Genomic DNA, 25,088 nt, shown 5'->3' on the forward strand with positions numbered 1-25,088 from the left:
CCTTTAGTATAGCATTCTTATACTTAATATAACTTATGTTACTCACAACAACATAAGCAAGCATATTTTTACTCAAAAAATACTCACCAGTGTTGATCTCACAATGTTGACCCTCCCAGCCAGGTAGACATTCGCACTTGTATCTTCCTTGCTGCAGAGCGACGCACGACGCCTCGTTTTGGCAAGGGTTACCAGCTGCTGTACACGGGTTGATCTGAAACATATCAGCTGTTAGATGTCTGAGAATGTTATGAAACATAATTATGATAGAAGAGTTAAAATTTTCAATATTAATTGAAATGCTTAAAGACATAACCTTTACATCCTCACTTCATGATACAGATACCATAGGGTATGAGATGGGAAGTAATATGCAAAAAAAAATACTGATGCTGCTTATTGTTTCACTGATTTTTATGTTGTTAAGTAAAATTGTCTTTGGGGGATGAAGGAATGAATGGAGGATCGAGATTGGATGGGAGATTTCAGTATATTCAGTTCTGGTATCTCAAATCATAAAAATCAAGCACTTCACACAGTGACTTGTAGTATGTTACCCTGAGTGCATGGGTAAATGGCATTTGGCTGCAACACCTACCGTAATGTCACAGTTGACGCCGGTGTAGCCAGATCTACAGAGACACGTGTAGTTGTTGATGCCAGGCTCGTCTTTACACATGGCTCTCTCAGGACAAGTGCTGTTGCGACAATCAGACTTCTCTTCCTGGCAGTTGATGCCACTGTATCCTGCAAAACAAAGCATAAACAACTCAGATGAGGGGGAAAATGATAACTTACTCTTACATATTGAAATGAAAAGTGGAAAATACTTTACATTAAAACCAATGACACATTTTGCAAGGCTATTTTGAGTTATAAATAGATATGATGTGAAACCTACCTGACTTGCACTGACACCTATATCCTTGAGGAAGGTCGATGCACATCGCTCCGTTGTGGCAAGGCTGGGACGCACACTCGTCAATGTCAATCTCACATCTGCGACCGGAGAACCCAGCAGGACAGAAACACTGAACCGTGTGACCTGTGGAACAAGAAGTGATTAATGTATTGATAAATTAGTTTTGTTTTTTGTTTGAAAAAAGCAATTGAAAAAAAGAATTGTAGGATACCGTTGTTATGATTTTTTTTAAATCCGTATATTGTCATTGAATATTGGATTATATTGGATTAATGAGAACTGAAAAATTCTTGATTGATTAAAAAATGGGTTTCATATACTCTTCCCCTCAAAACCTAAAACTCTAAATATAAATCATGTCTAGCTCTCAATTAAATAATTAATTGCTAGCCAAACAAAAATTTCACCTACCCATGGGCACACACAGTCCACCGTGCTGGCAAGAGTTCTCTGTGCATTGTATGGCAGAGCATTCGTCCCGTGATGCTGCGCCGGGACCAGCAGACTTGGTGTTGGTGGCGCACTCTAGACACACTGTCTGTCCACTCAGAGGCTGGTAGAAGTTGGTGGGACAAGGGAAACACGGCGCCAGACCGGTGTCTGAGAACTGTCCTGGTGGGCATTTGGCTGCAACACAGATATACCTTGTTATATGTATTCAGCATGAGCCTGTTAGATGACGGTAGAGTTACAGAAAAGGCAAGCCAATGTTGATAGCGGTGATTAGTGTTCAGTACTGTAAATTATGAATATTTCAATAAATAATCTGGTTTAGTGGTTTCTATTTTTTTTTACTTATTGATTATCATTTCCTAAAGTAATACAATTGACTATGGATGGATCTAGATATTCCATTCCCATGTTGGAGTCCTCGGGAAAGTGTGCTGTTGTCAATAACTGGTTTTAGTCGTGTACACCAACTTGTATCTCAAGCCCAACTTAAAGGAAATCTTGTTGTAAACTATAGCATTCCATGAACAATCACAGTAACAAGGACTACGAAAGAAATTTGAATTTAGACTGAAACACACTTTGTCAGGGTCTCATTCAACTATCTTCCATTTGAAATTTAAAATTTGCTAAAGCTCCTCCATATAAATCTGTTGTTCCCTATCTCGTAAACATAATGTTCCATATCTATGTAACACTATTCTCAAACACTTACATCTACAGAACTCCTTGTGAGGAGAGGCAGGCTGGTACGTGTAAGTGTTGGCGGGGCAAGCCTGACAGTCCTTGAAACCTCCCGTGGGGGGCTCCCCTGTGTAGCTGTTGCGGGGGCACTCCAGACACGGCACCAGACCGGTGGGGGAGTATGTACCGTAGCCGCACACCGGCACGCAGTCTGTCACACTCTTGGATCCTGCACACAATCACAATGTTGAGTAAACATAAATAACAACGTGAGATTTTGATGCTTAGGTATTGCATTTTGAAACATGTAAGTAAATGCTCTAAAGAGTTTTAGCTTTAAATTTTAAAATCAAACAAAATTTTTCATGATTTGTTTGACTATAGGCCTACTTGTTCTTCCAACTAATCAAATAGATCTCCCAAGCCCGCTTTCCACAAATCTAGTCAATATTTCACTCTGCTTTAAACCCTAATTTAACTCATCTGACAGTTTGTTGGCCAAGAGTAACAATGACAATATAAAAAATAACCATTACCCAGAGGAAAGTAAAAGATGCTTTGTACTTTACTTATGATATGAATTTGGAGCTAAAATTGGAGACAATATGGTACAGTAGAACCTCGATAACAAGACTCTCGTTGGGTTTATTAAATAAGATCAAGGTTGATTTCTTATCGGGGTTTGCAATTACATGTGATAAGGGGAAAAATCAAATCTAATTGATCTAATTGTGAGATTACACAATGTTATCAAGCAAGTCACTTATCATCGAGGGTCTTGTTATCTAGGTTCCACTGTCACTGTATACATATAAGTAGTGCCTACACAGTTTGTTACGGAGAAATATCAGGTTTGGAACGTTCCCTACTGCCTGTATATTCTCGCGGCATCCAGTAGGCCTAGTGAATATGTAAACCTAAACTACTATCACAAAACAGTTGGAAAAGTAATGCTGTTTAAACCAGCATTCAAAGGATAAACTGAGTGTAAGTTTATCTATGTTTGGGAAAGCGAGACTTACTGTTTAAAATTCCTAAGCACAGAATATAACAAACATTGTTTTTTTTAATTCTAGTTTTATGAGAATAGTCTATAAGGGAGAATGACACAAACGAGCGCAGACAGAATAGTTTACCTTCCTCCTGAGTGTAAGTGCCCAGCGGACAACGTATGCACTCTCCTTGTCTGTCGCGATCCTGGTAGAAACCTCGAGGACAATATGTGCAGGTCTTGGCCTTCACTCCAGCAAATGTACCAGCAGGACAGTGCACTGCAACAGAATAAGCTTGTAACTTAACGAGATTGCAGTGAACTAGATATTTAAAATACATTATTATTCAACTGTGTAAAACCTTTTGATCAATAAAGAATAACTGACAGCAGGACCGCTTTTAAAAATGGACCCAGGGGCGCAAGAGGCTTCAGGTTTGTTGGGGAGAAGGAAGAGAAAAATTCCTCCACAAAGTAGGTGGAGAGGGCACAATTATCCCCAAAGCACAGTACATGCAAACCACGAGCCTGACTAATAGAGAGGCAAAGTACTAACTTAAACCTTAAAATAAATATAAGTTTCCTCTTACATTTAATAATTGATTTGACTGCATCAAGTGAAAGAGAAAATACAACAAAAATTGAAAATTAACAATAGAAATAGATTTTTTATCAAATATCCGAGCTACTGTGGCCTCAGTTTGATGGTAAAACTGTGAAATACAAGAATAAGTAATATGGAATCAGAAAAAAAGGGAAAGTAGGTGGTCAAGCTCAAATACTCATTACATCATGATACAAAAATATCATCAAATTAAATGCCAAGACTTACAGCATCGAGGCACTTGGTTGGTGTCCATATTGAGAACCTCCCCGACGTTACAGGTGAACCCTCGGCTGATGGTGGACTTGAGGGCTCGGATGGGCGGACACTGGTTACCGATGGCCGACACGTTGATGAGGGGGTCGATGACAGCGCTCGCGTACGGCACTGACAGGTCAAAGATGAGGTTGAGAGTGGAGCCGCAGAGATCGTACAACTGAGGTTGACGCACCGCCGGCAACACCACCAGGGAGAAGTCAATCTGGAAATTGTAAATGTGTGGTTGACTTACAAGTGACATTGACTTTCCATTGACAGGAGGGCTAAAAAGTAAAACTATGAAGAAAGTGCTACGGCAAATTAAGGTGTGTAATATTGGGAATAGAACTATAGAGCTATTAAGATGCATCAAAACTTACTAATATTTTTCTCATTTGAAGTGTCATAACTACAAATGGAAAGAGATAAACAGGAAACAACATAAATTGAAAAGCTAACTTCGGTACAAAAAAAAACAAAAAAACTCAATAATTAGAAACACCCTCTTGATGCATTCAACAAAATATATTAAATATAAATAGTTTTGAAGTTCAAAGGGTAAAATTGTAAAAAAAGTTCTAAATTGCATTCAATATACAATTTTGTTTGGTTTTTAACGCTATATAGTTGCTCCAACAGGAGCAAGTTACTGGAGTAGTTTTTTAGCAGGAAGTGTTGCTATATAGAGGTTCCAAGTATGATATTAAAAATTATAAGATTGTTTTGATTAATCAAACTAAACCACCAAAGCAATATCACCAACACATAAACGCAAAACAGGCATTGAAGAATTTGATTGTATCTGTTAGCCATCAAGAGCTATTAAGGGAAGCAATTAAGGTTGAAGGACAGCTAATCTATATATATAAAAGGCAAAGCCCTCACTGACTCACTCACTCACTCATCACTAATTCTCTTACTTCCCATTTACCTAGGAGGCTGAAATTTGCTACACTGATTCTTTAGGCATTAAATAGGAAAACTAAGTGGTTTTTATTCTGATCAGACTCTCGGGCTCCGCCCCAGTGGCTCTGGAGTTTCCCATGTTAACCTTATGAGTACTCATATTTAAATGGAATTAATGAATCTTAACAGCTGTTTCAATTAAATAAGTTGGTTCTATTCTATGATGTTCAATAGCATTAAAGTTACAAGGATTACCAACAGGGTGCAGCACTATTGTTTTTTATTTATTTAAATGACAACAGCTAATTTGCTACCAAAAAAAGGTGAGTGAGCGTTGCGAACGAACTTCAACCTGGAGGCGAGTTAGTGTAGCGAACGAGCTAACCTGAAGACAAGTGAGCGCAGCGAACGAGCTCCAACCTAAAGGTGAGTGAGCGTAGCGAACGAACTTCAAAACAGGACGTGATTGAGCCATGCGAACGAGCTCACTTATGAAGTTAAACGGGGCAAAGCCCGCGGGTACAGCTAGTATAATAAAACTGGCTTGTGTTGGGAGAATGGAAGAAAACTGACACATTTATTTTCATTACAACAAATCAAAATAGAAGTGGACTGTCACATGTTTAAAGACAATGTTACCATGGTTTCTCCTAGGTAATAAACACATGTAAAGTTAGCTGCTATCTTGTCGTTGGTTTCTTCCCTACCTCGCCTTTTTCATTAGGTTCAAGAAGTCCACATAGAAAGTACTAGGCGATTCTAATAAACGTGCTTATCTAATCCCTTGCCTGGATCACTCCTTAGCATGTAGACTAAAACAAGTGTTTGAATAAAAAATGCATCATTTATGTTTAAAACCACTTGTCCAACAAATAATAGGACCACCTCACAGTAGATCGGCTATTTATCATTTTATTCAAATACTTTTTACTCTTCAATGTCTAAAAAAAATGTTGATTAATATAAATATGTCTATAATATCACTGTTGAAACATATATTTACAATTATACTGTTATAAATCAACATACATATAAAAAATGGTAAAGGTGATCAATTTTGACTGGACAATCCAATAATCATCAGACCCAATAGGCGATTCGCCGTCTATGATCAGTAGTCTGAATAAGATTACTGTCTTGCTATTTAAAAGAATAAGGTAAAATACTTTATGTTTCAAGAATGTTAAACTTATTTATATTTACTTTCTGTAAATTCGATAACACGTGCGATGCTGATGAAGAAATTATTTTTTGAAAAAAAAACAAAAAATAGTACTTAAAAGCTGGGATATGCGACTACATAATTTTATACTATGGTACTACTTATCTATGGAACTAAAATTAATTATAGTCCCTACAATATCTTGAATAAGTTACAAAAGATCAAGTTATGGAGACAAAGTTCAGAGTAGAAAAATAATTTATTCATATAAGTCAAGGGTCAAATGATAGCGGCACTTAACATTAAAACAGAAGATAAACTTGACTAACAAATTCTTGCAAAACTCAAATGTGATCTGTCATTAGTGGATGAGCTGCCTTTTTAAAATAAGTTTCTTAAAATCTAACGCCGATCAAGGTCTAAAAATTAAGTATCACAATTACTATTTTGCTGTAATTAACTATTAAAAAATTAAATGTTTAAGAAATAAATGAATTGAACTTGATTATTGTTTTAAATAGGTTGGCTAAAATTATAGTAGTTGTTTGATTTAAAAGGATTTCTTAATTAATAACAGGTGTTTAAACCTTTTGTAATATTATTTGGCAATCCGGAGGCTAACAGCAATAATGAAAATAATACATCTAAGATCATTCTAGGACCACTTCGTTAATTACAAGGCAAAAATGTGGTTTGGATTCCATTATGGTATGACCCTTAGTTGCCATTGGCTGTATGGGCTATTAACAGCTTTGTTTAAGGAATATGTTGGCCTTAGTCACTAACAAGACTACAAGATCGGCCACTCATCTCCATCCATACTTGGCTTAAAATAGGTACCTACTTTCATATGGTCGCCATTTCAAAATAAAGTACTATAAAAGTATCCATTTTAACAATGAAAATAAAATAAATATTTCACCATGGAAACTAAAAATTTCTGTTTCTCAATATATTTCACTCTGTAAACATCTATTTTACTTAGAGCCAAATATGTTGAGAAGCCCGTTTGCTACAAACGTTGTGGATGGGTGGCCTTTACCTGACGAGGTAGCTCTGGAAGCGCTTGACTGTTGTAAGGTTCTTGACCCCTCGGTGGAGGACGCGGAGGAAGCTCAAGAAACTTCACCACAGCCAAACCTTCGAGAGCGTACCAGATCGGGCTCAACCTTTAGGTTTGTTCGTATTATTATTGTTCCAATTTGTACAATTTAAATTGTCAGCTCTTACGCTTACGACAGGAACATTGTCAGCTCTCATGCTTACGACACGAACAACATTAAAGTTTTTTTTTTTTTGAGAGGTTGAGGACCCCCATCTGCCAAGTGACGTACGAGCTCTTGGCCAAACGGCCCTTTTCAGGGCCAACACATTTTTAACTCCGCTAAACCGGTCCCCAGCCCGGGACCTCTCTTGAGACTAAAATCAACATTTTTCCAAAACCTGAAAATGTGATTTTTGCTGTCAGGAGGGGGAGGAGGAGGGAAAATGAGAACAAGGAAAACTTTAAAAACTAGTGTTACAAATTAAATAACAGAATGGAACCACATAAAGCATACCGTTACAAGTACATAAGGTATGCCAAAAGATAATTAAAAGTAATTCAAAATTAAAACTAACAATTCCAGATGTTGGACAACTTTTGAGGTCAGGGTCGTAATTCCTTTCTAAAGGGAACTTTCCATATACCTAATGTTAAAATACCTGGTCTATACTTATTTGTTTGTATTTCTGTATTCTGTTTTATGTTTATTTCAGCTTAACATAACCAATCAATAATGTTATTAATACTTATGAAGCCAAACGGGGTGAAGCCCGTGGGTAACAGCTAGTAAACCTATAAAAGCATCTATAGATCCAATCAAAGCAATACTTTAACACACGTGTTAAATAATCAAAACAAAAACATACCTGTACAAGATTGTCCTCAAGCAGTATAGGCTTCTCACCGATGAAGGAAACGTTCATGTTTACGTTGACGGCTGAGCAGCGTTGACTCAAGACGTCATTGAGTTGCTGGTAGTAGTTGGCCATCAGATGAGTGTATTCAGGTAGACATGCTGGTGCGACGGCGCCGTTAGCTCGGTAGATGACAGTTGCAATAACGTGATACTCAGCCTGCTGTGTATCTGTGTGAACAATGAGCTGAGAGTTAGTAGAATTCTATGTGAGGATTTGAGCAGACCTCAGTTTTGTAAGTTTAAAAACAGGACATATCTGCCTCTGATCATTGTGCTTTTATATAACATCTTTGCAAAAAGTAGTTGATATTACAAAAAAAAACTAAAACATGGCATTTTACTTATCTTTAATTTACTCCTGCCTAAAAATATGCCCCGTGTCTTTCAGAGGAGAATATTTTAACAAAGAGACTTTTAAAACAATCAGCTTCAGACCAAAGTAAGAATCAGTTGAGAATATAAATAATTTTAGATTCAAGGATCATTAACAGGTTAAAAAGTGTTGTGCATGTGCTGGACCTAAGCTACAGATTTCTGTAAATGTTTAAATGACTGATCAAATTTTTGGCAAGACTTGTTGATGAACAGGTGCTTGCTTCCTGACATTGCTTGATATATGTTTTACTTATTGTTCTCATATTTGAAGTTTGAACAGATTGTAAAATAAATTCTGATAAAAAAAAAAAAAAAAAAAAAAAAAAAGATTCAAGGATCATCATTAAAAATGAAGGAATTTTATCTCTCAAGTATTAAGTCCTGTTGCAGAGTACCAAAAGAGTTTTACAAATTATTTACTACTCAGCTAAAATCTCACCTTCAGACACACAGTCAGGGACAACAGAGGTTGGGGTCCAGGGACTCTTGAACTCACAGGAGAAAGTCTTGACTGGTTCTCCATCAGTAAACCTTCGACAACATAAAACAATTAATAAGAGGCACTAATCATCTTCAAAATATAATTGAAACCAATTACTACTTTAATTGAAAGCAGATTGTCTCTTAAGCGATCCAATTCAACCGTAATAATTGACATTTACAACATTTATTTGATAATAAGTGTTTGGTAAATATGTATTTTTACAGCTTAAAAAGTATTAAGGTGAATAATCAAATTGTTGTCATACCTGTAGCCAGGATTGCAGGTTGCAATACATTGCAGTCCCTTCTCTCCAGGCAGACAGTTTAGAGCTCCGTTGGTCGGAGGCTTCAGTTCCCAGTCCACACATGGTGTTGCTTGAACTGCCACCTGTTAAAAACGAAGATGATTTAATTAGGTGTACTGGGTCAAAGTAAGAATCTATAACCATTATGTGTTTTAAACAAAAATCAAATAAAGTATTTAACACTGATTGCATTCACTAAATAAAACAGATAATTTGGCAAACTTCCATGACAAAAACAAATTAAACCAAAACCCCAAAATATATTCTCCTTAAAATCGTTCGCTGCTGAGGACATTCCAGAACGTCAGCCGGGCCATGGCGCCAGGAGCTAGGAACGTTCCGGAACGTCACAGTTCATTGTTGTTTAACATTTCCATGGATCAGCCAGCTCGTCAGGAGCGTCCTATATTTCTTTGCAGCTCGTGGGGACGTACTTTTCTGACACTAAAAAATATAGTTTCCCAAAATCACCACCAGGGTCGTTTAGAACAGGGCTTTATCCCACCTCTTTCCTGCTAGATAGCGACACTACTTTACTCAACTGCAACCTGGGTAGTGCTGCTATCTATCAGAATCACTTAGTACTATGTCCAAAGCCAATTTATTGCAGAACATTGCCATCCCGTATAACTACGGTTGTTTTTACTGTAATTCAGTGTGTTGGCGGCAATGTTTACGCAGCGGCGAGCGTTAATTCAGCTCCTGGTGCCGTCCCTGCATCTAGCGGTCAGCAGCGAACGTGTTAACTACGTAAAACAATCAGTAAAACCATTCCAGTTTACCATTCTCTAACTTGTCAGACAGTATTCACAATGACACTATACTTTTGTACAAAAAATAGTCAAATCATCATTGAAAACACTACACACCTGGAAGTGGCAAGTAGCCTTGTTTCCATATTTGTCTGCCGCTACGACAGTGACGTTTTCAAAGCCTCCGATGGGAATGGTTGCTCTGTCAGGTACAAACGTGACTTGTACAGGACCAGACTCGTCTGATGCGTTAACTCTTCGTCTAGTCTCGTTGAAGTTGACAACGTAACTGTCCTGTCTGTCGACCAGCTCTATGACATAGCTCTGGGGGCAACTCAGCATAGGCGGGGTCTCATCTGAAATAAGGTTTAATTATTACCCTTACAAGTTATATCTGGTTAAATTAGTCGACGAAAACATAATTTACAGTAGACAATTTGATTTCAATGTATATTGAAGTTTAGTATAAAGTAAAGTAATAAAAAATGCAAATTGGAGAAAAAAGAAGTACACAAGTATAAAAAATCTCTGGTATTGTTACCCAGTCATTATTCAATCTGAAATCATTTTCAAAGATTCCAGGATATTTTACCATAGCAAGAGGCACTAACCAATAACAGTAATGTTGATTTCACAGATAGCAACGTTGCCGTCAAAGTCAAACGCCACATATTTGACAGCCATGTCCTTGAAGGTGGTGAGCGGAGTTCGGAAGCTCTGAGGTTTGACCTCCAGACGTGCGATGGCGCCACTGTTGTCAATAGCTACCGGCTCTGTGAGGTTGACGGACTGGATACCATTAGGGCCCTTGCGGACGACGATCGGCTGCTGAGGGCAGTTCTGGAATACTGGTGGCTCGTTGTCTGGAAAAGGTTTCAGTTAGTAAAAAATTTCAAAATTTGTTTGCTGAATTGATACAGATTGTACACAATATACTTTTAAACATTGTTCCATTAAAAATATTTTCAAAATAGTAATAAATGATGAAACAGTAAGTAAGTATTACGTGTCATAATAAAATAAAGTTAATGTAAGCACAAAACCTTTTTTAGTTAAACGTGGTTTTGTAATCAATATTTGTCGCGATGCAGGAGTTAAAGATTTAATTCTTACTTTTTGCGGTACTTTTACTAAAACAAGGGTAGCAAGGACAATGTGAATAGTGTTTACCATTATTGTCTCATTTACATACTATACACAACACTATTGTGTTTTATTTAAAATACAACAATCTTCAAAATAATTTCAATCCCTCACCAACACAAGGAGAGTAGCCATAGTCGTAACCCAGAAGAGGCTCAGTGGCTGGCTCTTCACATCCCATCAGTTCGAACTTTAGACAGGCGTTGTCCATGTAGCTGACAATGCCTGCAAACGATCAACATATTTATTACTATTGTACATAAACTTTTAACAATTGTTGTAGTTAGTCTTTGAATCTAGCCAATAACATTACAGTTTATTGACAAAAATACATAATAACAGGGAATAAAGAGTTGAAATATAAACTATTGTGCTGAGATTTTTCACCGAAAACCAAATTTCAACTAAAATAAAATCCTACAGATGATTTAATATTTGAATAGCTAAAGCACAAAGCATTTGACTTACCAAGAATCACAAATCGAGCTTGTACATATTTCGGCAGAGTAATCATCGCTAACTCTCCGTAGTTTCCGGGATCCCTCATGGTCAAGTTGAAGTTAGGGAAGTAAACAACATAGTTCTCACTCTCTGCTTGCTTGTAGAAGAATCGAATCTCAGTTGGACGACCAACAATGTCATTGGTAACTACTCCCTTGACTAGAATGGCCTAAACAGATAGAATGATAATTGTATACGAGTCATAAATTTTACAAAAAGTGAAAACCATTACTAAAAGATTTTTGAAGTAATTAAAAGTTTCGGTTTGAAGAAAACTTACCTTGACTCTGAAGACTTGTCCCAAATCTACACTGACGTAAGTAAACGCTTCTTGCTTTCCACACCAACCAGTGACAGAATTGAGACGAATGTTGCGAGCTTCGTAGTTTGGTCTGGAGAAATACAAATATTTAATTTTATACATAAAACAACACTTGTGTTCTGAGAACTGCACCTTGTACCGGTACGTGATTTTATACTTAAATACAAAGTTTGAAAATGTTCGGACTTATGACCATAAACTAAGCAACACAAGTAGACTTCACATCCCATTGGAAGTTTTGAAACTTTTTTTCGTGTCTTGTTGATGTACGTCGACAATGATTGCTAGTTTAGACAAAATTTTGTTAATATTATTTTAGGGTTATTTTAATGATTTGTGCTTTACTGTTTGGTTATATAACTAGGAGACCAGTTATTGTTTGTGATTAGATCGTTTTATTTGGTTAAGCGAGGTTTTAAAATGACTGAAATGACAAGAAACTAATTGTAAACAAAACACGACCCCTACAGTGCGGCGTACAGAACTAGCAATAACATTGGCTTCAGATTTTCCATTAGGATGACAAATCTACTAAGAGAGTATGTTTTATCTATGTTATGACTAACCTCTCGGAAGTAGCGTTGATGGCAGAGTCTGGTATTCTCCCTGACGCCAGACCAAGTGGCTTCACCACCTTACACTCAGGCTCTCTGATACAGGTGATTGGACGAGGGTTGATCAGGATGTAGCCTGGCTTGCTGCAGCCAAACTGAACTTCTGAGCCCTGTCATCATATGTTACGGTACCTATTAGTTTTTAATATTTTATGTTCTCACAGCTTATATTATTGATCATCGTAGAGTGAGGGGAAACAGTTAACAACAAATAGCCCCAAATATTTATTTTTTATTTTTACTTACATCAGGGTCTATACCAGGTGTTATCAAGGCTATGTCCAAAGATATTTTAGTTCACAGGTAAATATCAGAGATAAACATACAATTTCATAATTTTAAACTTTTCAGGAATAAATTAAAAGAGTTTCATACCTGTTCGTAGCTGGTAGCCAGCTGGTAACCGTCGACGGGTCGGCCCGGGTCTAGACACACGGGTCCCTCGCACCTCAGGTCTCCAAAGTCCCACACTCCATTAGCCTGGCAGCGCACCACGTTGTCATTCCTATCTGTCTGTCCAGCCAGCTTGAATGTGTCTTGGCAGCCGAAGAAGAACGAAGACTGGTAGCGAGTGTCCGGGTAGTTGCCGTATTCTGCTCCAGGAGTAGGTACAGGAACACCACAGTCTGCGCGGGGACAGCCGGGACTACTTCCTGACAGCCAGTACTCGGGGAAACCCTGCGGGAACAAGTAAAAGTGAATATTTTGGTTATTTACTATACATTTTTCTTATCGTTAAAGTCATATTGCAGATGATTTTTATCACTGATAAGTAAACACAAAGTTTCACAAAATTTTAAGAGGTGTTATTTGCTTAATCTTCAGGTACATCTTTTAGGTTCCTTCCCACCTGAAGATAAGACCTGATACCAGAACCTGAAGTTGGAATTGTATATCAGACCTTGACTTATGAAATGTATGTAACTTTTTCAGTAATTTAATACTATCAACAGACAACAACATTACTCCACCAAACACTGAATGCTGATGCTGAACCAAAATGCAGATGTTTTTATTTAAGTCTAAACCAAGTACCAACTGCAGTTGATTCTAAAAAATTAACCTATCATCTAACTTAAGCATTATATAAAACATCTTGGAAAATTGTTGGTGCAACCTATTTGTTAAATTTAATTCTAGAAAATATCTTTAAACTCTGTTTGGTCTTAATTAACTATGTTGATAGCTTATTTGCATTATATAGTTTGAAATACATCTTACAGGTTTGGGATCGTAGACACACTGACGGAAGCCAGAAGTGGCAGTGCCGCGAAGGTTACGTCCGTTGCTGTTGCACTGTAGAGTGACGTTTTGTCTGAATGGGACCAGCACTGTGTCCTTGTCCGGTCTCAGGATCATAAGTCCTTCCTCCTTATCATCTGGCAGACTCACACACTGGGCGTCTGAAATGTCATCACAGGTTAGGTAAAACAGCTCATTGTCATGAAAAATAACGTGTTGAAAAGAAAAACATGATTAGTTGGGTGAATAGTGTAGGTTTTGAGAGAGGCAACGTAGCAATGTTTGTAAATATTAGGTTAACAATGGATTTTTCCTACAGTTACCTAACAATGTACATGTTCTCTCACTGATTTGAGAAAGCAAAGTGGCCAATTCGCTCATCAGTGAGACAATGTTAACAGTGTCTCACTCTAATTACTTTGTCTCACTCCAGATTTGCAACGTGAAGGCACGAAATAGTGAGCGCGTAGTGAGTGCATGCATGCAGGCAACGTCGTATGCGCGCGAAATACGTTGGCAGCACTGGCTGTAAATCAGCTAGTCAGCTGTTGTACTGTTGTATTTGTCACTTCACATTAAATGTTATATTAAAAGTTCACTTCTGTGTAAAAATAGGTTATGTTTCTTCACAAATTTATTTGTTTTATGGTAACTGTAGGAAAAGTATAATGTGCAACTCGAGTTCAAAGTACAATTGCCTCACTCGAGAAACCATTCCTCACTCGCCTACGGCTCGTGAGTAAGGATTTCTCTCGAGTGAGTCAATTGCTCACTTTTCTCACTAGTTGCACAAATAACTATATTTTTGTTGGATGAGATAGAAATAAAAAGTATTTTAAAAGAATAGCATTAAGTTTAGGGGAATCATGAATATCAATTAAAACACTTTTATTAATGTATTTATTGTAACTATGTAATCTTAATCTATTTTTTTCAGTGACTACTAGTAATGTTTTTTTTACATAATGTAAAATAGGTACCTTGTTAACATCTACTCACAATTTAATAACTAATTAGTTGAATTTCAGAAGGAAACTACACATTTTAAAGATTTCAGGTCATTATGACCTAATAAACCACCTTTAATCCAATCCAAATTAGAGATACTAATATAAAAAGCTTGTAGCACATGACTATGAAGTTAAAGATTTTTTCACATAACTCAAATTTTTACACCTGTATTTTGCACATGACCAACTAACTATCAAGCTAAAGTGTATTTGAAAAAATCTAGAAAGCTCACATTGACATTCGGGCACTGATCCGTTCCACACTCCCCCAGAGGTACATAGCAGACTGGCCGAGCCGGCCATCACAAAGCCAAAGTGGCACTGGAAGCTGACCAGGTCTCCGAAGTGGAAGGAGTCTTGCGTCGTCAGGATGATTCCGTTCTTGGGTGCGGCCAGGGGTGGACACATGACAGGAACGCAGGTCTTGTTGTACTGGAAGATGTCTCCGTCTTGTGAACCTGTCTCGGATTTGTCAACGCTGAACCCTGCGGTTCCATTGCGGCTGAACAGCTCGTAGCCAACGTTACAAACGCAGGCATAACTTCCAGGACTAGATAGACAGAAATACATAGACACATAATAAACTTAATTTATTTGTAATTAGTGGCTTTACGTTTTAGCCTTAATTTTACATCAGAAATATCATGTTTTTTAATCACGAGATCAAGTGTGTAATTTTTACGTATGAACCAAAATAAAACCGCTAGTTAAAACCTTGTATGTCTAAATATGTTGTTACTTTGATAAGAAATTAACATGGTGAGGTATCTAAAGTGAATATTAATAACACAACTCTTTACACTGACACAAATAATAAATAAAGAGCTCAAACAAAAATATACTTCTTGGAACAATAATTTGTGAGTAATGAGGTTTGAATATTTCAACATGAACCCATCCAATATAATTATTTGTTGAATAGATATTTACCTATTGATACATTTCTGGTCACATCCACCATTATCAGAAGAACATTCGTTGACATCAGCACATTCCAGACGCGTGCAGCCCATCACCTCCAGACGCATGCATGGCGCGTTTACATAGTCCTAGAAAAAATATACTCTTTGAAATTTTCTTTAAAACCTTAGTTTTACCATGGTTTAATCTTTATCACGTTTACCTGTTAAAATTGCAAAGAGGACCTTTGTTAGGATAGCAGCTGTACTTGATTGGGAAAGAGTCTTCCGTTACACAGAAAACACAACAAACTTTCGCTACACCCAAAAATTTCTCCGCTACCACTGACAGCATTTTCAACCTAGGGAGGTTTGAGTAAGTAAAACAGAGGTTTTCAAGTTTCAATCTTCAAACGTTTCTCTTCCTATAAGCTTCTTCTTCCTTCTGGTATTCTAACTAAAGAGTGAAGCATAAATCGTTACATCTACACTAAAGGATCAGAGAATGAACCAATGCTTAACTCATTATACAAAATCAATGATAGTGAAGAAAATCTGAAAATAAATAACAATTTGAGACTTTTCCTCACCTGTATTTTAAACTTGATGTACTGAGCCTCTATCGGGGCGGGCAGATTCAAGACTGACAGAGTTGGCTCAAGGATTCTGAATTCCACTGGAGTTCCATCAGGGTTTGTGTAGTCTTTCATTACATCAGTAAGGTTGTTGGTGTACTGGAAATTGATCAACGTATTATTGAATTATTTCTGATAGTGGTCCTCAAAGATTTTTGAGCAGACAGTAATATCAGTCACGGAACTACTGAATGCAATAAAAATTGGCAACACTCAGTCAAATATATTAACAGTACTATTTTTATCTCATCAAACAAAAAATTTTTGACTCTCTGGTTCTTACTGTACAGTATATTTTTGTTATTTTTTGTCCATTTAAAGAAATACCATATGATTTAACATGGATATCTATTTAAAGATTGATTGGATATGAATAAGTGTTAAATCTAATTTCAGTTTTGAAATATGAGCAACCTTAAAGACATAGTCTTTATAGTGAATTTCTTTCAATCTTACAAACTATAAATTTTTGTCATAAGTTGATAATAGAGGTACTGATGGTAAAATGTTTTTGAGATGATAACTGCATTAACTGCTTTTTGAAGTATAAATGAGTGTGTCTTTTAGAGTTGAGTAAAGTTGAATGTTTTAAATCACCAACCTGGATCCTAACTGCAGAGGTGAAAGCAGGACTTCCCTCTGGCCTTTGCACACTCTGTGTTCGGAAGCCTCGGATGATTGTTGGTGCCTTGAGATCTAACATAACCCAGTTGAAGCCAGGCTCTATGTTGGTACCACACCAGCCTAGACCACTGTTCAGGCGAACCATCTGTAATACAACATTTTTTTGAGGATTTGATTATACATTATACTTAAGCATTGAAATTTTCATCTTTGAAAAAGGAAAGCATATTGTTGTCAGTACATGCAAATGTGAAAGAAAGGAGAATACGGTTGGCAGGACACACACTACAGAGAGAACGGGGCTCACTATTAAAAGAAGCAAGCATAGAAAAGCCAGAAGGGAAACAACCATTAGGAAGGCCCAAGAAGAGATGGTGGTGTCATCTACAAGGACATCAGAGAAGTGGGGGCAGCAGTAGTAGAGGCAAGAAGATTGAGAGAGATGGAGAGCAGTTTTTGGTGCGGCCAAATCTGGATAAATGGCCATGGGAGTGAGTGTGTGTAAATGTAAACTATTTTGTTAATGAATTGGTAGTTAAAGAACTCAGGAAATTACTGCAATGGTATTCCAATTTCCAATGCACCGAAAAATTATCAGTACTGTCCACTTTTGTATTGCTATTTATGAGAGCAAGCTAGTCAAGAGGTTGAGCATAGGGCTTCAGTATGAAAGTCTCCTAGTCAAATCTTGCCAATCATCAATTGCTTTATCCAGTGGCAGTTCTAGGACATTGTCAAGGGGGGGCTAACAAGGGGGTTCGGGGGTTAACAAAAGAAGGGGTGTCCAGAGTTCCCATTTCGGGAAATTTTTTATTTTTAAAGCTAATTTGGTGCCTTTTAAAAGCTATTTTTACTTAATTCATCTATTTTTACTCTATAGAAAAATCTATTAGGACAAGATGTGAAGGAAGGATGTAAATAAACTATAGAAATGTTCCAGGTCAAGCCTTCCTTCAATTATAACTATTCACGCTCAGGCTCTTCATGGATGGTTTGATGAAAGGCTTCTAACGTTTATTCCTATTTTATATATTTATCTCTTAGATCTTACCTCCTTGGGGTACCCCACTTCAGAGCTGGACACGGTGATGGAGTCGTCAGGTACGCCACCGGACGTGAGCCCGAGATCTCCCACGGGGCGACAGTCCAGGGTTGAGGCGAACCCTCCACGGCACTTGCAATAGAAACTTCCTGGAGTGTTGATGCACTCTGTAGATGCTTGGTCACACTGGCTGCTAGCACACTCGTTGATGTCTGCGCATACACAGCTCAGTTAAAACATGAAGAAAATAGCACATGATTTGCAGCTCAATTATTGTCTTGTATGAAACAATCGAAGGAGGTTTAAAATAACACTATAATTTCTCCATAATAAATTTTGGGAAAGGTGTTCAACTTCTGGAGAATTGTCTGAGAGGTTTGTAATTCCATAGGTGATATAACTTTTTTGCCTCTATTAGTTGTGGATTCTTTACTTTTCCATAGTTTATATGTGTGTTGTGTATATTCAATTAAATTAAATCAAATCAAGCTCCAAAAATTTGTCTTGTTTTTTAATGTTTTGTTACCGTATCAAATCCATTTTTTAAAGAAAAAGTCAGTAGTCAATAATTTTTATATAAAAAGTGATTTCAATATAGGCATATTCATTTATGAAGCTGGATGTAGTAAACCAGGTAAAGAACAACACATGAACTTAAATCTGACGTGCTTTTAACTGCACAGTTAATCTTAATGGCTCTAAAACTCAAATACAAACTTGCTAAAACATACCTTCACATTTTGGTGGGTTGACAAAAGTCTGTTCTGGACCACATCTGATGATGTTGGAACCTCCGACGAGCTTGAAACCTTTGTGGCACTGGACACGAGCTTCGTCCCCAAACAAGTACCTTTGTGAAGCCTCGATAACGAATCCATTCGCAATCTCCGGCAGCTTGGGACACATTGCACCTGGGCATGCAAAGTGAATGTATTAATCTCCAGGCGTTATGTTTGGTGACCTTTTTTGTATGTTAGCCTAGTACTCTAACTTTCTCAGATTGAACTTTATCTTTTATTCAACACAATTTAGACTCAACGTAAAAACTATAAATTTGATTTAGAAATAACTGAATGGAAAGTAAATAAAAGAAACGTTTTATAACACTTAAAACATATATTTACGCTTATACTGTTACTCACAAGATGGTAAATAATAAATATACAGCGAACCCACATTCACCTATTGGGTATGATGATGATTAGAGTGTCCAATCGAAATCGATCACCACTTACCATCTTTTTTGTATATTTACCGTCTTGTGAGTAACAGTATAAGCGTAAATATATGTTTTAGTTTTAAGTGTTATAAGACGTTTCTTTTATTTACTTTCTGTAAATTTAATAACACGTACAATGCTGATCAAGAAATTATTTAAATAACTGAAATCATAAAAATAATTTATCAGCTAGAAAATCAGTTTTTGGTCAGGATTTTCATGACCAGAGGAGGGTGTTTTACGTCTTTACTTACGAGAGCAGGTGGGAGGAGTGCTGGACCAAGTTCCGTTGCTCATGCACAGTATGACAGGGTGTCCGGTCCTGACGTAGCCAGGGTCACACTCGTACCTAACGATTGTGCCGTAACTGCGACCACCGCCGTTCAGGATAGTGGCGTTGGCATGAGACACCTCCGGCAGTGGAGGACATTGCGATGCTGAACAGAGACAGAGAGAGTTAGGTGTAAGAAGTGTGGAATGAGCAATTGTTATTGATATGTTTTTAGATCAATTGAGTATGCAACTAGTAATGCGGTTTTAGCTTGAATTGGCTTTTGGTCAAAAGAAATAGTATTCAAATTCAAGGAATGTAAATGAATTCCTCACTACAAATAGTACACAGAAACTAATAGATAAAATTTTAAATATGTTAAAAAATCACAAAATTAATTATTCTTCTATATTATAAAATCCATTAAAGATATATTAAAGTTGGTTTTTTGTTATTATCAGCTACATTTTTAGTTTTGAAGCCATTATCGCAAATAATGTAAAAATAATCAAAAAATCAAAACATTACTCAAAACCAAATAGGTCAAAACCTTTTCTCTTATCCAACTTTGCTCTGAAAGGCTTAGGTTGAATAACTGAGACTTAACTGTATAACAAAAACAGAATAATTCAAACTGGCAAAGTTAACAAAATACAGACATTTAACAGTTTCTACCCTACCTAAACAAGTTGGTAGTCGCTCCCACCGTCCGTCTGCCAAGCACGACACCTTCTCAATAGGTAGACCGGATGGGAAGGCAAACCCAGCGTAGCACTGATACAGCGCCTCGCCTCGGTATGTCACGTTGCTGGAGCCGATGGAGAAGCCGTTGTCAATCTGAGGTACAGGTCCGCAGTAGACCTCCTGACACTTCGGGATGTACGAGATGCTCCAGTTACCTCCGGGCAGACACTCTGTTGTGATCTTGGCCGTCCCCGTGGCAAACTCCTGTCCCACTGGACAAGTGAAGACAACCACTGTGCCAAACGCTGTGTCCCTGTTGGATGCTAGAGCTCCCTCTCCTGGCCTCAACACTGGGCAGTCTGTGAACAATTGTGGGAGTTGGTTAGATTTAAAGAACATACAAAGAAAATTTTAGTTTAATGAAATCTAAAAAAAATAGAGATTGTGAGATAACAAAACAGTAGGAACTCTTTATTCATAATTCATTTTTGGTGATGATGCATGTTCTTCAGTCATCTTTTGCAGACATGTCCATTGTGTTCATCTACCCTCTATTTGTACCAATTGTATCTTTTTTTAAAGATTTTTTGTTTTTTTGTTTTGACAACAACTTAGTTCTCCGTGTGGTTTTTTGCAATTTCTAGGTTAGTTTGTGTACTATTCATGTAATGTTGTAGGTAATTTTTCAACTGAGGACAGGATCAGATTTCAGATCCAAAAACTGGTGAACACTGATGTTATTCACTATGTAGTCGTAATTGAAATTTAACACAATAACGATCCAAATAACAAAAAAAACCTTATCATTCATTTTTAATAATACAGTATACAAAGTCATGGGAATAACTTGAGCACTTTTTGGTTTTGAATCTTCACCCAGAATCATAATTTCACCCTCTGTATCCTCATGCATATAGGTAGTAAGCTTTTGAAAGCTAACAAACTTTTCAAGAATAAAAGTGAAAAGAGTGTAAACTGTGTAAATCATTTAATTGACTACACAGCACTAATATAGTCAAAGGTTTAACCAGAAAAAAATAAGCGTTTATAAATTTATTACAAAGTTTACACCAATGTGTGTTCTTAGAGGAAGCAATAATCCCCATTCACAACTTTTAAGTATTTTCTTTATCGTAGAAAAACACTCACCAGCAGAGTACTGAGCGTGCCATCCCTTGCTGTTGTGCAGAGCGTCGGTGGTGAAGCGTATCAGCATGGTACCGCTGGAGGCTGTCAGGGTGATTTTGGGTACTTGGGTGCCAGAGAACCCACTACCCGGGTGAAGTCTAAGTCCGCTGGTACTGGTACCATCAAACACCTGCACTGTGTCACTCGGGTGGACGTTGAAGTAGTCAAACTTGAGGGAGAGTGCGCTGCCCGAGGGGTTGTGGATGCGCAGAAGACACTCTTGGTTGCTCGGGTAGTCAGCAAGTCCGTATGCTGGGGACGAGACTGTTCCGTTGGCTGTGTCCACTGTCGCTCTGCAACCTGTAGCAGAAAGTGGCTAGAGTTAGTTTTGATTTTAGAAAAATTTCGGTAATTGCTTTTATACTTGGGTCTGTTGGTAGCCTAGTGACTTCTGTGCAAAAGGGACCGGTTCGATCCATGGTAAATACAAAAAACGTTAGCGCTGCTTTCTCTTATGAAAAGTGTATCAGGTTTTATCTTTGGCATAGACATACAAAATAAAAAAAATAAAGAAATAAAATTAATACGTTCGTTTGTGAGTAAAATGGTACCCATGTATTTGTATGAGAATATAATGAACTGTTGAGGAGAAGAATTCAAAAAGCTGCAACAAGCAGCAAAAATATTTCACTCCACCTCTAAAATCATCTTATGCAATATCTCTTGATTGTTACCTTGGGAATATCTAATGTTGAATCCTTTCTGTGATTCTCCCAAACTGGTCTTGAAGTACAAGTACAGTTTACTTTCTGTAGACATGATGATTCTTGGGTTGTTGTCTATTTTACCAGTCAGTCTTGCAATCGTTGGGCTTTTCGGTGAGTCTCCATCTCTGATTAGGATGTAATCCCTGTTCGTCTCCAAATCAAGGTCTTGAACCTGTGAAAAAAAATACTTAAGATCTAAAATTGAGCTTTGCACCTCTATATTGTAACTTTTCATGTCTGAATTGTATTTTGAAAAGATAAGTAAATGTTCACCATGTTTCAAGAATGCTGCACTTGAAATTGCTTTTACCCATTTTATAAATTGAACACATTGTTTATAAATGTGTGTAATAGGCTTCAAATTTACCTTTCAAATTTATCTTTCTCTGTACCTATGTGATTATTCTGTACATTACTCTATTACACAGCAAAAACAACAAAAACATATTTTAGTCGTACGTTGACCATTCACAAAATCCTCAAGTCTTAAATCACCGTTTCAAACTTAACATGGAAAATTTTCAACAAGAAAATCTACAAAATGATTAAGGCGAATGATAAATACACTACTGTATGTGTGCCAAGAGCTCATCTCAAGATCTCTTCCAAGGTCCAAAATCTGTTGAACCTAATCTGTTGTACCCTACTTGTCACAATGAATGGATTTGAAATCAAATACTGTTCGAAAACTGTAATACCTCCAGTGTGATGATGCGTCCTTGCTGAGCCGTGAGGATGTACAGACATTCCAGTCCACCAGGATAGTGCTGAGGATATCCAGGGGACTTGAGTATCTGTGGCTGAGGTGTGGCTCGTAGGTTACCTCCACACGACTGTGGCTCCGTCTTCCAAGAAGCTCTGGAAGAAGGGAATAAGGGTCAGTTCAAGAAGATCAGGAAGAAGAATTGAAAAAGATTTATCTTTATTTTATATTATGAAAATAGTATATTATGCTTCAAGGCCAGGAAATAGGATTGTACAGTATGAGCATCAGTTTACGAGTACTGAGCAACAAATACACTAGCTCTAGTTTCACAGCGTGTGTAATGGCCTCATACCTGAATCCTTTCTTCTCAACTGATCCATCGGTGCTGAACTTGATGATCATGAAGTTTGAGGCAGAAACAAAGGATTTGTTGCCCAAGTCCTGTTTGCCCGACAGTGTAGCCAAACTGACAGCTTTGTCCTCTGTTCTTCCTCCAACCAGAATCTGCACCGTGTCGAATGTCTTTTCCGTCTCAAACTCTTGGAACTGAAACAATGAAAAAATGTTGTAGCTACGTCATCAACTCAATTTTTGCAGCTTTTAGTTTTTTACCTACTAACAAGTTGTTACTGAGGAGAGAATTTACGGTAGATGGGTAACTTCCAGGCAAACTAATTACAAACACAACCTGGAAGAAAACTTTGATTACTGTACATATTAAAATTTGTCAATCCCAAAAAAGCGTCCTAGAAAGGAACAAGAAGCTATGAATAAACTACTATACGTATCCCAGTGTTGTAGTTGTGATTTTAACGGGAAAGCTAACCACCGTTGTAGAAAAAAAGAAATGGGTTCCCTATTCTAATAATAATAATAAGCAAAATAAGCAGAGTGTTATTTGTTATTTAAAAATTTCCAACTTAATCTCCAGCAAGCTCTGGGACAACCTTTAAATTTCAAATCTGAACCCTTATGTTATCGATTGTTGGGGTTTTGAATTATTGATCCTTGTCCAAAATTCAATTGGGTCTACTTAATGAAATAATAATCAAGGTACGTCATCCTTTATGAATGATAGTATGAAGATAGGTTGTACTTTTATCACAAATACAAATCTACATCGTATCTAAAATCTAAATGTTTAAGTTATTAAGTAAACGGAAGGAATCGTCACCAACCTGCAGCAGAATATTGTGTCCCTGGGGTCCCTCAAGGGTCCACTTGCATGTAGCCAGGGGCTCGTACTTGTGAGGGTAGTTAGGACTCTCCACCACATCCCCACTAGACGCCATGTAGTGGTGACACAGGTTAGGACAGTCCAGCTCATCACTGCCGTCCCCGCAATCGTCCTCCTTGTCACAGCGGAACGCAGCATTGATGCAGCGGCCGTTGGAACAGTGGTATGAACCTAGTCAGAACGATGATTCGTGAGATTTTTATAAAGGTGTGAAAAACTTTGGGTAGTAATTTTGAACACTTTGCTCTCACCGTCAGTGGTTGTTTATGATGCACTTGGAAAAGATGGGTTTGCAAAATTGTTAAGAACCAAAAGAAACTTTTGCTCCGTAATGAACAACCCTGTTTATCATTCTGTAGCCATGAGTTAAAAAAATAGTATAGCTTGGATCATTCATGTAAATCAAATAGTATAATTCTTTGATTTCACTGTTAAATTTTTCCTTTGTCAAACAACTTAACTAAACAATAATAATATCAGAGAATAATATTTACAAGCTGAAACTACAGCTGATAATATTGTGCCCTGTTTCAAGGGAGAGAGAGAGAGAGAGAGAGAGAGAGAGAGAGAGAGAGAGAGAAAATTCTTTATTTATTACACACTGTTATGCAGCAATAAATACAAAAAATAAAAATATCACATGGGTCACAATGACCTGTGCGTGATAGAGTCCTTAGCTGTCTGCTGTCAAAATAAAAGTTCTTTACACTTCACTTAACACATATAAAAAAAAAAAGAACTAACAATAACCTGGTAAAATAACACTATACAATTAATACTATAACAGTTATAAAATAACCTAAAAAACCATATGCAAGTGCAATCAATAACAAGGGGTGCACATTGTTTGCAATACATCCGATTAAAGCATAAATTTTTTCTTTCAAACCAAATTTTTTATTGAGGCGTGGATTCCGTCAAGTAAGAGTGCTGTGGAAGGTACAATAGATAGTCCAGTTATCAGATGGTTAGGTCTAAACGAGATATTCTGGGCTGATAAGCGACTCTGCATTGTCAAGGCCTATCTCCATCAGCCAATTAGCGATAACCCTCTTATATACACTCAGTGACACTCGCAGGTCCCTAATTTCTGGAGGAATATTACGCAACAAGCAATTAGCAATGTAAAAGGAATTTGTTAAATTGATTGATTTGAGAACTCGTGGGACCCGTAATCCTATCATCACTGAG

At 37.3% G+C, this 25,088-nt stretch overlaps 1 protein-coding gene across 1 annotated transcript in view; it reads right to left on the minus strand.

Moving 5' to 3' along the window:
- LOC128988471 (uncharacterized) overlaps positions 1-25,088 on the minus strand; it is a 114,829-nt gene that overhangs the window by 23,443 nt on the left and 66,298 nt on the right. The window contains exons 7-37 of the mRNA XM_054409785.1: positions 23,839-24,068; positions 23,013-23,206; positions 22,653-22,812; positions 21,922-22,126; positions 21,209-21,547; positions 20,056-20,418; positions 19,359-19,541; positions 18,617-18,796; positions 17,895-18,097; positions 16,821-16,988; positions 16,175-16,318; positions 15,616-15,734; positions 14,919-15,235; positions 13,655-13,836; positions 12,809-13,111; positions 12,386-12,543; positions 11,778-11,889; positions 11,465-11,666; positions 11,111-11,221; positions 10,465-10,716; positions 9,971-10,209; positions 9,063-9,184; positions 8,753-8,844; positions 7,889-8,106; positions 3,880-4,132; positions 3,193-3,327; positions 2,088-2,285; positions 1,334-1,549; positions 902-1,045; positions 599-747; positions 88-214 (exon numbers count right to left, since the gene is read on the minus strand). Coding sequence (XP_054265760.1) covers positions 88-214; positions 599-747; positions 902-1,045; positions 1,334-1,549; positions 2,088-2,285; positions 3,193-3,327; positions 3,880-4,132; positions 7,889-8,106; positions 8,753-8,844; positions 9,063-9,184; positions 9,971-10,209; positions 10,465-10,716; positions 11,111-11,221; positions 11,465-11,666; positions 11,778-11,889; positions 12,386-12,543; positions 12,809-13,111; positions 13,655-13,836; positions 14,919-15,235; positions 15,616-15,734; positions 16,175-16,318; positions 16,821-16,988; positions 17,895-18,097; positions 18,617-18,796; positions 19,359-19,541; positions 20,056-20,418; positions 21,209-21,547; positions 21,922-22,126; positions 22,653-22,812; positions 23,013-23,206; positions 23,839-24,068 — 6,018 coding nt within the window. The remainder of the gene's footprint in view (positions 1-87; positions 215-598; positions 748-901; positions 1,046-1,333; positions 1,550-2,087; positions 2,286-3,192; positions 3,328-3,879; positions 4,133-7,888; positions 8,107-8,752; positions 8,845-9,062; positions 9,185-9,970; positions 10,210-10,464; positions 10,717-11,110; positions 11,222-11,464; positions 11,667-11,777; positions 11,890-12,385; positions 12,544-12,808; positions 13,112-13,654; positions 13,837-14,918; positions 15,236-15,615; positions 15,735-16,174; positions 16,319-16,820; positions 16,989-17,894; positions 18,098-18,616; positions 18,797-19,358; positions 19,542-20,055; positions 20,419-21,208; positions 21,548-21,921; positions 22,127-22,652; positions 22,813-23,012; positions 23,207-23,838; positions 24,069-25,088) is intronic.

This window comes from Macrosteles quadrilineatus, unplaced genomic scaffold (assembly GCF_028750875.1).
Source record: "Macrosteles quadrilineatus isolate MER2022 unplaced genomic scaffold, UCM_ALF_1.0 Scaffold_3__2_contigs__length_128488019, whole genome shotgun sequence".
NCBI classification, from domain to species: Eukaryota; Metazoa; Arthropoda; class Insecta; order Hemiptera; family Cicadellidae; genus Macrosteles; species Macrosteles quadrilineatus.